At 38.7% G+C, this 12,483-nt stretch overlaps 1 protein-coding gene across 4 annotated transcripts in view; it reads left to right on the plus strand.

Moving 5' to 3' along the window:
• Positions 1 to 3,155: 3,155 nt before the first annotated feature.
• Positions 3,156 to 12,483, plus strand: part of Npc1a (Niemann-Pick type C-1a) — a 147,250-nt gene continuing 137,922 nt past the window's right edge. For all 4 annotated transcript variants that reach the window (XM_071595203.1, XM_071595201.1, XM_071595200.1 and 1 more), the window contains exon 1: positions 3,156 to 3,494. In XM_071595203.1, coding sequence (XP_071451304.1) covers positions 3,372 to 3,494 — 123 coding nt within the window. In that variant the 5' untranslated portion in view covers positions 3,156 to 3,371. The remainder of the gene's footprint in view (positions 3,495 to 12,483) is intronic.

Raw genomic sequence — 12,483 nt, forward strand, 5'->3', positions numbered from 1 at the left:
AAAAATTATTTGTGTGTTCTAATAAATCACTAGGGGAATACGAACAACCGAAAAAGGAAAAAAATCTGGGGAAAACATGAAGTTTAGCCTGGAATTGGCTGAACCCCTCTGCGAACCAAAAGGTCGATTCACATGCGAGTTTATCTCAGTACTGAAATGAGGATATTTAAAACCTTACCGATTCTCAGTAATCAATTCTGAAAATAGAAATAAATATGATACTTACTACTACTCTCTCCGAGTCGTGAGCCCAACAGCAATCGCAGATGAGCAGGGGCGTTGTTAGAGACTGCCGATTGTTGAGTCGGAATCAACAAATTTTCAATGAACACCAGAGTCGACGGAAACACAAAAGAAAAGCTCATGCTCATGCGCGAAAATTGAAAGTAGAAAGGAGAGTTGGATCGTATAAAAGGTTCTGTTCGAGACTTTGCACTAATTTCGCATAAAATACTCGTATTAAACATCCCGATTTCAGTGAATGAATTAACACCGTGTGAAACGGCCTCAAAAGCAATATCAAGGCGGCTGATGGGTAATTATTTTTTGTTTGACGAGTAGCGTGCACATCGTCATTTATTCTTGGATCATTTACTGCCAACTAGTTTATACGGGGATCGAGATGATGAGGTGGCTATCGTACTGGCGCCACACCCAGAGGGCCCGGGTTCTAATCCCGACGGTGTTGAATATTTTTCAGTGGTGTCTCAATCCCTACATGAGGTGCTCTGTGGAGGGCACTTTGAGCGAGTACACCGTCCGTCCGTCGGATGGGACGTTAGGCTGCGGACCCCTTGGGGCCTTTCGACAAGAGTAGGCTAATGCCGACACCGGGTTTCTTTCCACCCTTCATTCATTCCTGTCCATCCCTAATGGCGCAAATGACCTCAGCTGTCGGTCGCTACTAGTTTATACTAGAATGGAGATTCCATCAATTCATTACGGAGCTGAGAATCATCCTTGTGAATGTAAAAAATAAGCTGGAAAACGTTAAATGCTCATTATGTGCTCGTAAGAAAGGACAAGGATACAGATTTTCAGGGTCAATTCTGGGAGATAGAATGCAGAAGATCTATCGGCACTCGTAGTAATTCGGACTCCCATATTTATGGGGTTAACACTAGCCTAAGAAGGTGAGAACAGTTTGCTGAAGTCTCCCATTCTTCGCATTTGAAATATTGTTGACAACACTTTTAACTCGAGAATCACGTGCAGTGTGCACCAGTGGGATGGGATTGGGGGGCGGGGACAAATCAAACTCCTCGGCGCATGACAACAGGTTTAGAGAGGTGAAGTACAGAAAAAAAGAGATTAAAAACCTCACTGTCAGCACTCTAAGGGTAAAATGTCAATAATTACTATCTTCGAACAAAAAATTCAATACTATGATATAATCCATCCGTTATATTGAACAAACATAAATATCTAATGAGATAAACTTGCCGGAAAGTAAAAAAACATTATGTGCTAAGGTGAATTTGTGGAGGACTACCACTAGAAGAATTATGGATTAAGGTTGTAGAAAGTCATGTCACACTCACGAAAAACATGTACTATTACGTGTGTAATCGTATGATAATTGTAATCGCATTAATACAGCAACACCTAATCGTCTATATTAAAATTATATTAATTAATTTGTGGAAGAAACAGATGAAATCACATAGCTTCAAAAATTGCCTTATCGGAAATAGTCCAGACTAAGTCATAGAGCATTTTTTCTTTAAATTGAACAAGCACCACAAGAGTACTTAAAAACTCTATGTTCACGTCACATCCGTTTACGACTTATTCATGACTTAGTGTTGCATTGATTTCATCATTCGTCGTAAAATGCGAACTAAAGTGACGCATTGACTCGTGCAGTCGCGATCGTTCCTGCTTGATTCAACATTGTGTGTTGAAAACTATTGGCATTTTATGAATTTTACTTACAATTAATCTACCCAAGAAAATATTACCCTGTCGTACTGTATAACCAATCGCGATGTTGGCCAATGGACACGTTGAAAAGAATTTGCTTTCGGTATACATTTTATAAAACCTCAAGGACTAAATCCAAGGCAAAAGTGCGTTCTTTCCACAGCCAGGGCGGGCGTCAAGTGCGGAGTTGCAGTGTTTATCGAAGAAAGTGTCCCCAGTCAAAATTAGTCATCCTAATTAGGTCACCTCCACATTCCTTTCCTTTATAGTTATCCTTCCACCACTATCTTCACTGAGTCATTAGGTATCACGACGAGTTTACCCCATGCGATTATACCTTTTAATTTTTCGGTCAGAGACAGTACGATATACTAGTTCTGGAAAGTACTAGTATTTGGGTTTGATGGACTCCGACGACCATAGTCATTCACGCGATGTAGTAAACTCCGAAAAATCTACAGCAATTGCTGACGAGGAATTCAACTTCAAACCCTTAATTTAGCCTGTAAGAGCAAAATGTATTGTGAATGAATGTGCTTAAATGGTCAAAAATATCAATGGAAAGATTTTTTCAAAATAAATTCAAAGACGTGAATTCTTCTTGGAATTAAAACACTGCTTGAAGTTTATATTTCAGTTTTACTCCGATTGCTTCAACTGAGAGAAAAATAGACATTAAAAATATAATTTAAATGATCGACTTTAATATTTAGAATCTGAGAGTCTGGTACCCTGGAGTTTAGACCAAAATTTTAAAAACTCTCTCTCACCAAGCAGATACTATTCATCAGGATTTATTCTATCACTGTCATGGATAAGTGCAATATATAAATATTAAGGTATACTGTATAGTATACTGTATAGTATACTGTATAGTATACTGTAAGGTATACTTTTGCGTATCAATTAGCTTAAAAAAGCCTCAGAAATATGAAGGCAACATGTTTCAAAATATATTGTGACATTATATAATAAAATGAAAATAAATATAAAAATTGATTGCGAATTTGTCGCGCCAAGAACAAAACTAGTGAAAGTAAGAAATAATAAAACATAACATATTTGAGTTACCGCGACCATCGGCATCTTGCCACCTATCGGCAATATGATGAATGAATCGTAATGTAGTTTGAATTTTCTCCGTATATTCTCGCCGAGCGCTACTTCTGGTTCGCCGTTTGTGATTGGTCGCTGTCGTACGTCATCCGATTGAATCAGACGGTGAGGTTCAGTGAAGTTCACTCGGTGAGGTGGATGAGTGGCCAACGGATGTTCGAATGTTTATAAGCTGTTGAGCTGACATTTGGACTGTACATAGTGGAAGATATACTCTTGTTGATTATGTATGCGTTTTAGTGTACACAGACTCATCCCTATAGCTGTGCATTAAAATACTGTTTATAGTTTGCGTGGGTTCGTTGTGGGTTAAACCCACTGGACGATTTCAAATGGCGATCTCCGGCCCGGTGTACTACAACATAGGAAAAGATCATCGTGCTTTGTCTACTCTTTCGAAGAAGCTGTCTGAACAACTACTGCTGTTACTTATATGTGGTTTTCTATTTAATCAGGTATGTGAAGCTACGCATTTCGTCTTGTTGTATTGTTAGTCTTTCAATTTATTGTTTTGGATTGAATTTGTTGATTTTTGTATAAATGCATATTCATTTGAATGTCTTTCATCAGAGACATAGCGGTCTGCATAGTTATTTTTTCTAGCGTTTTAACCGTTGGCTACCTTGCGTTATACGTAGTCTCTCTTCGACCTACTTTGGTAACTACCAAACGGAAGTCGAAGAAATCCTTTTTATGAATAACGTGAAAAGTTAACGTTTTCATGATATGCAATTTTATGCGAGGGAGGTTGAAGTCTGTGGTTTCATAGTGTTAATTACTTCAAATGTAAAATTCTTGCCATCAAATGATGTAAGTATGCAGTCAAATTTTTCTCTTTCTGCTGTCTATTTCATTTTCTTAAAAGTCTTGTTTGGCATTTTATTTCCTGTGCACACTTGATGGTCTAATCTAGTTAAAAGCTGTACCTCATAATATTCTTTGCAATAATGAAGACTATTTTCAAGGTTTATCCAATTATTTCTGGGGTGCTGATGATTGGAATAAAATTGGGCATGATTATAGCCGTTCTTTTTCAAATTGTCTTGTTAATTTTATTTAATATTGTTATACATTCTTTTGGGAATATCTTTATATCGAAGAGACTAGCTTACATTTTGTGAATGATGTTTTTCCTTTTAGCACATCATTGACAAATTTATAATGATATGTTTGATGATACCTTTTGATCTACCCTCTTCGGGTGTAATATTGTTAGCCTTATAATTATTGTGTTGCAAACGTTGTAGGTGTGAATTATGGTATGTAATGGGGTTTATTAGGTAGGAAAAACAAGCTTTTCATATTTTATAGTGGCTCAGTAGCTAATTTGTAATGAGAGTATAGGACTGCTTCCAATACTTGTTGCATCTTCCTTGGCTCCATTGTTTTACTCCATCTTGTCTGTTTCCTAGATATTTTGTTGGATGGCTAATAAGTTAGTCTCAATTTTAGAATGGATACTAATTTCCTTTGCTTGTTCATGGTGTCATTTATCGTCTCCAGGTAGAATCGTCAAATTTTGTATGACGAAACTCGAGAATTTGTGTCTATCCAGGGAAGAATGCACGTCTTAAATAATACATAAATGCAGTAACGATTTTTGTTCACGAATCCGAAATGGAGTTTCGCGGGTACATTGACGTCTGTTAGCAATTTCCAAAGCGGAGACGCTTTTTTGAAAATTGTCCATTAACGAACTGAACTTATAATCGGTGACCGTTACCATTTGTTATTTATAAGTAGGCGGTGATCGTTGTCTTTAAGTTGTGTTCAGTGGAAGCTTAAGGTATTCCAGTGTCCATCGTAAGCTAGCTTCAGACCATTTTCAGCAATACACTTGCCAAATGTTGATAATTTATTACTTCAGGAAGTTGTTTAAAATTAAACAATCTCCCATGCGATAGCCTAATATGGCCACGGTTGGTCTCAATGGCCATGATATTATCAATGCAACACGTAGTGCAAACATTGTCTAGATGTTAGTCGTGGTTATGGTCAACATACTTTCCTGATGTTGAAACAGGCGACTTATCATTCCGGCCAATCACTCTTGATTACAAATTTCTCTAGTCGAGCCATTAGATATGTTTTCAACAAGGGATTGAGCTCACTTCAAGCTGTTCAATTAAATGTGAACTCATGCATGATTGAGTGGGAAGTATTCATAAGAAATCTCTTAATGTTTATCACGTAGCGGTTCCATTCAGGTGATCACTTGAATATGAATTAACTTATTTTCGAATGGCGTGTGTATCTCCTTTGGGTTGAAATAATATGATTAATAAATAAATTGTTAATTACCTTACTTGGTCATGCCAACTACTGACCGGAGGGCGCAAGTTCGATTCTGGGTGACGCTTCGGGGTGCCGTCAGTTTTTTTTATAACAGCAGGCGACAGAGGGAAAAGAACTGACTCTCCTGCATGATATGTGAATTTCGCACGACTTCGGGCTTAAATTACGTTAGTAGTTCGCCAACCCTACCTTTACATAATAAAACCATCCATCGGGTTTATTTAACTATAGTTTGGTGTTGTACATTACTTATTGCATGAAAAAGGGATTTTACAAAGTTGCGATGTAACAGACTCGTTAGCGCGCGTTAAATTTTGCTGCATTCGCGGGATTAATCGCAGTTTGTCCTCACGACACTGTGAACATACAACCCCAGAGTATTGAAGGAATATTTTCCATGGCATGAGTGAAGGATATTTAGGAGGGTCAATGTACGGCTTTGCAATGGTGTTCTGTGGGAAAAGTTTCTTACAATGCCATGAGTGAAGATCGTTTTCAATTTCTTCCGCATGGTTAATCTGCCAAACCTGTATTTTTGTGAATTTTTTGTCCGCGGGAACGGGTCAATGTAGAGTATCGTCAAATTGTTGGTCCCATTTGACAATAGTAATTTCATCACATTGATTGAGTGCTCTCTGATATATTCTCCATTGCTTTATATCTGAGCATGGCCAAAATCTTAAATATCTCTGAATAAATTTGGCAGTCGAGACGTTTAAAAACAAGTTCACGACCGAGAGACACCTACCCTATGACTCTTCTGCCTTACACATAAAGAAGCGCGCGCGAGACAAGAATCACAGCATTAAGTAATTGCCCAGACTTTTTCTGAAAAGTATGTGACCCGATCACAGAAAGTAATTTACTTCACCTGTTACTAAATCTGTTAAGTCTCCTGGTCGTTAGTTAAATGGTTTAAGGATCCAAAATGCATTACAGTATTAGAGGCAGTGGTCAAAATGTCAACCTCCAATGCATTTATTTTTTTCAGATTAAAATCTTTTTCTATCTTAATCCTACCATTTTGTTTATTTTCATGAAATGGCTATTGATAACGCTCTATATTTAGGTGGTTTCACGCAGTAGTCTTTTTCTACGCGTTTACAGGATGTAATACCGTATAGTTACATGTCCGACAAGTTTTTACGGATTTTATACAAATGTCCCCACGTTCGTGAAAATTGGATTTAAGGCTGAAAATTTTTCATTAGCAATGAGAGATGAGTATTTAGATGTTTTTTGCAATTCCGAGGCGTCCTTTTTAACGGTTTCATTCCATGCTAGCTCTTAATTCCACTCGGGAATCAAGAGGTCGCAGACTTTTATCAACCTCGGCTTGGTTTGAATTCCCTCTTCTGCAAGCTGAGGTACCCCGTGGAAATTTTGTCAAACCAACATGGATGTAAAGATTAAAAAGGGGCGAAGTCAAATACCACCAACGGCCACATTGATGCCCATGTTCAACGATCCTATGTAATCTTATTCTACTTCGGCCATGCACTGTGGTGCATTCAGATTTCCTATAGCTATGACGTCATTTGAACGGAACACATTTTGAAAACTGCACTCCCAGGTTGCTAGCATGATTTTTAAAGGAAGTTCCCAGGTGTTGGATATTATCACCAACATTCATCGATAGAAGTCCCCTTTGCCAACAAAACGTTCATGCAGTTGCCACCAAGCAGCCAAACAAATTTAAATTTGTTAAAGTTAAATCGTATGTTAGAGTTTGTGTTCTGAGTGATATGCGCTGAATTCCCTTTTTAAGTTTTACCGTGCCAGTACGGAAGTATCGATCCTATGCTGTTTTCTGTGCCCATCCCAGAGCGAGTAGTATAGTAACAATCTGAGCCGTTTTAGTTTTCGGGAGCTCATTGGTCGAAGCGGGTCGACGGAATATCCGAGTAGATTGGTATTTCTCGAGTCCAAGAAGTATTTATATTAGAGTTTTATCAACTCGGGAAATTAAGGATCTGTCAAGGAAGATTTTCTCCTCTTGAATTATTGATGTGACGTCGGAGAAAATTCGCAACTTGTTGCTGTTCGTCCCAGTGTGTTAAGGAAAGACTTTCATAATAACAAATGTGTCATTGGCCGAAGGGGAGACAGCCAATCGTTGGTGAAATCGAGCTCGTTTCATTATTTCTGAAGAAAATTATGTTTGCTTTAACATTGCATGGAATCATTCTTATTCTCTAAGCCTTTCGTTTATTTATTTAATGCAAGTATCGCACTGCCCTGGTCTTTATAATTATAACTCTTTCCTATTTTCATACCCCGGCGTGTTCAAGTGTGCAACTCCTCAATTTCGTTATTATGGTAAGTTTTCCCGGCTGTCAATTGTTTTTTTTTCAAATTCGTGTGATGCTAGCCGTTCAATAGGCTACGCTCTGGGGAATGAAAGTTAATTATTTTGTTGTATTTTTTTCGCTTTTTAATAAAGTGAATCACTTGATATATTTTCACTCGTATATTTATTAAGTTGACCATGGTATTGTCAACATGTAGCATCATCGAGTTGTGACTGGTCAAGTGACATCTCGTCATCAGACAGGGTACGAAACTTGCTTGCCAAAACCATTGCCGGCTGAATGAAAGGAATGAGGGAATTTAGCCAGTGATTTTAATGAACGAAAAGCGTGCCCAACTAGTGAATTCTGATATAATTTCAAATGTTATTGTTTGTTGTTGTGTTTATCGTTCAGAATTCAGCGATTTCCTCGTGACGTGAACCTTGGCTATACCATGTGTCTATTTCAACCCCTCTCCATTTCGCTGCGGCGTAGTAAGTGGAGAGTGGAAAGGGGGGGAACATTATAGTATCAGCCTGTGGCGGTAGGGGGCAAGATGCCTTTTATAGGGAAGGCTTTTCAGGTTAAATCGCATGGTATACTCTCTTCGCATCCCTTCGGAAGTGAATTAATTTCCTTTCAATATAAAATAACGCGCCTAGTTTTTACTCATTTTCCTAATTTGCATGCTTTTACCCGCTGTTAAATTTACTAAAATGTAATAATTTACAAATGTATTTTGTTAACTCACTGGAGGCTAGGTGTGTAACGTCCTCCATGACAAATAGGCCGCGGGTTCGATTCCAGCTTTGTGTGATTTTCTACCGCTCAGGGATTCGACCTCCGTGGTTGTCCTTGTTGCTTCATGTTTCTATGATGCTAAGGACTGAAACTTGGCTGTTTCGGATTGGTAAAAAATAATTTCGTAAATAAGTCTGAAGCGGGAACCCTACCCTGCCCTCCCCAAATGGCGCCCCTGTTGGAGTTCCCCTATTGATATTTTGCAGGCAAGGTCGAGTGTGTGTAGTTTTGCTGTCGGTCTTACCCGCGCCGTAGGTCATTCGCTTACCCGCTGAGGGAACTGCCGCAAATCCTCGAGGAACCAATTTCTAGCAATATGTCCGCGAAACATGCCCGCTATTTCGAGTTTGGCCTTCGCCCGTCTCCCGTATCTCCCCCCCGCCCCTGCGTGGGCATGTGCTCTCAGCCGGCCCCCGTGTCCCTTTGCACACCAAGGACTAGTAAAGGCAATTGGCGGGAGGCCTTCGCCATGCTCATCTTGGTTCCGCTCGTGTGCCGCCCCCGGCCCTCATACGCCATGCTTAGCGATCCGCCCCGGTAGCTCGTGGAAGGGGTTGTATAGGGCAAAAGACCTTTGTCACACCAGTGTTAAAGTGTATCGTATACGTATATACGTAACTGGGCAGAAAGAGAATCCAAATGGTGACTGGGCTTCTCGATCCAAATGCGTTGTGTTTTGATCGCGAATTACATTTAGGAAACATTTAAATTTGTGAGTGCTGGGATCCTATTTGTTTTGTCAGCGTCAAGAGTTAAACCCTTTTGTACACGTATGTCTGGCGCCCTACCACCCGCTTCCTGACGCCCTTCGGCTGTTTACTCAGTATATTCCGTAGATATCCTTGTGAAAGTCTTAGATTCCGATTTTAGTTCCTCCGAGAATCGCATTTACTTAATTCTTCTCCTTTTATTTTTTGACAAAATTTAACGTTCGTATTTTTACTTTCTAATTCATTAGTCTTCGTTATTTTCGATTGTAGCAATAGCTACACATACCAATTGGTTTTCATTATGCTGTGATGTAACGCATTATTTATTTAATTTTTATGTATCCTTGCAACACTTCGAGCAAAGATTGCTCTTTTTTGGGACGTACCCGCTTATTATTCTAACGTATTTTCCCAAGGAATGACTGGAAATGGCGAATGCTACGACGGTTAAGTCAATTGCTGAGTTTCTTGATTCTATTCAGTCTCTTTGATATGTAATCTCCTATTTCTAATAAAGTGGTATGTGAGAGGATTCATAGTTAAATTATTTTAAAAATTTAGTTCACATTCTCAATTTCACCGATTCGAAATGTTATACAGGTCACATTGGAGTAACCAGCGGAACACCCTCCTTTGCTTCAGGTATATTGCTGCGCCGGTGGGATATACATAATCTAATTTTGCCTCTTACGTGGAAACCTAGTTTGCTAATTCATCTTAGGAAGATTAGAGGACCGATCACACTTCCTTGTGACCTATATAAAATAAAGTCAGTTTTCTCGACTTGCCTACCTCATTCTGTAGCTTTTCCTTTATCGAAATTGTGCGAATGGGTTGTGTACGTGGTTGTGAAATGTGTTCGCTCTCGTGTCGGATGATTTTTAGTGCGTATTAGGCTTCACTTCTGTTCTCCTAGGTATGATGAATGACGCAAGTTGTCTGTAGCGATACTCGTGAAAATATTTCTGTACCTTTTTTGAAAGATGCCATTTGAAACTTAGTATATAAATATAGATTGTTATACGGCAATCGATGGTTATGTTGATATAAGGCATGTATTGTTTCGTAATTTGCGTCGTGCTACACTATTTTCGGGAATACCAATGTCTCGGTAATCGCGTACAGCTATAAAAATTTCTTGTGTGTAACTTCTACAATTATCCTTTTTACCATCGTCCAGCTGTTTTCAGGGCGAGGGAAAACTGCTACTTTGAGGAACCCATTAAGTTGAAAGTTGTTTCGATTCTCAATCGTAACTCAGTTTCCCTAGTTAAGTGTTTAGTCATTATTTTCAGCGACGGAAGGTTATATTAAAGCTTTCGAAACTCCAAGGTGTCAAGATAATTTTCTCTCCGGAAATTCAACCCACCAGAGTTCTAAGATAATTGATTTCCCCCTACGTATTATTCGTTTTCAAATTTATTGAAATTTTACGTGTATTGTTGTTCAATCATAAGTCATGTATATTTCACAGGAATTAAGGAAATTACCAACAAGTTGAAGGGGTTTTTTTTACATCCTGGAAACATTTTTACTACCTGAAAAAGAAAAATGTTATCTCCGGGCTGTAAGGATCGTTCGCGTCCTGTTACCTTTACGGGAACCCAATATCTCGGTTCGCCATAAATTCAGTGCATTTCTTCTCACTTGGGTCAGGAGTGGAGTAATCGTTACCCTTCTCGTTTTTCGTCAATTTTCTGCGTCATAATTTACTCGAATTTCTGGTTTAACGCGATATATTTTTGGCATCCATGTTACGCAACGGCGATTGCACGTTTCCGAGAATTCGTGGGACTCACAGAATGCATTACTCCCGCGATTATTTTTATTTTCGGGCGTCATATCTTCCTCAATTATTCTCTCGAATCATTAGTTCGATTAGAGGCAGATTCGTTCTTGTACACACAATTGATGATTGAACATCGTAATAGGATGTTTCCCGACAGTCGCTGCAATATTCTTATTGAAATTTTAACCACTCGTTTTAGTAGAAAAATATCTCACAACCGAGGAGTTAGTTCCACTCTTCTCTGGTAGTATATATTTTTCGATCTTGGTTCCTGCAGGTAATTTTGAGATTTATACTCTGTGGAATATACCTGCTAAAATTGGGCAAAGTGGTGTTTACAAGCTTTTACTCGTTTCAGAAAGATCGTGGCTGTCATAATCCCCGCTTCCTCTTTTCTCCTTTCACCAATTTCGTAAATGTCGAGAATGCTAATTGAATAAGTCCATTCATGCCCTTTTTTCCCCTCAGTGACCTATTTTTATAATGTTTTTCTTTGACCTCGAGTATTTCCCGGTTGGCAAGCTTTGTGCATTAGATCAACTCTGCCTGTAATTCATTCTTTTTTTTTCTTGGTGAGCATATTCCTGTCGGGAGAGCTCTCTGGAAGATGGTATTAGCCACTGATGGGAGGAGATATGCTCGTGGAGAAAAAGGTGTAAGTTTGGGAAATATGTAGTCCCGGGAGACTTGCAATCGTGGAAGCTATTGTCAAGATAAAAAAATGAAAATAGCCATCCGACCGAGTCGTGGAAATTCATTATCTCAACCTGTTTTGCGATCGTTTTCTGTGTCCTTGCGAGGAAATTTTGATGTGTCGCATATATTTCTCGTTGAAATATGTCAGTTTTGTGTTCTATGTGGTGTGAGATTCGAGTTCTATTTCTTATAAGCTGTGGTCTAACATGTTCCTGGGAATCCAGTTTTTGGGAAAATTGCTTTAAGTTGGGTGCCGTGGAACGATTAAAAATGCTTGGTAGAGAGAGAGAGAAATATTCGCGAATGTCGCGTTAATGTGCATTTCGTATTTTTCGCCAAGACAGAAACCAACCAATGAAGAAATGTTTAAATTCATGAAATTATTTTTGCTTTATTACTTTAATGTAAATCAGAATAATATAAGGTCACTCGCTATAATTATTAAGTACCGTAGCTCACCCCTTTGAAGTATTTTTAAATCCAAGACATTTCTAGTGATTCAAAATTGTTTTTTAAAAATGTAAAGTTATCGATTTCTTATTTCATTTGAATGTTGGTTATATAGCAAGGCACAGATTTGAATATCTTCGATTAATTCCCTTCGTCAACATTGTGGCGAGTTGACTCTAGGTTGGTTTTTTTGGTGGAGTACGTCTTATACGGAGGTGGGATTTGGTTTTTTATGTTTTCCATCATTAACGATTTTGTGAAACTTCTCCATAGGGAATATTTGGAAATTTTCGGTTGAGGAGTTTCAAGTGTGAAGATGGCAGAGAGGGAGAGAGTTCCTCAATCTAGATATTGTCAGCAGTCCTCATCTCATTAGTGCGCCCGATGCAAATTATTTCCTTCTAACTTTGGG

This window comes from Hetaerina americana, unplaced genomic scaffold (genome assembly GCF_022747635.1).
Source record: "Hetaerina americana unplaced genomic scaffold, ioHetAmer1.1.p SCAF_7, whole genome shotgun sequence".
Classification (NCBI taxonomy): domain Eukaryota; kingdom Metazoa; phylum Arthropoda; class Insecta; order Odonata; family Calopterygidae; genus Hetaerina; species Hetaerina americana.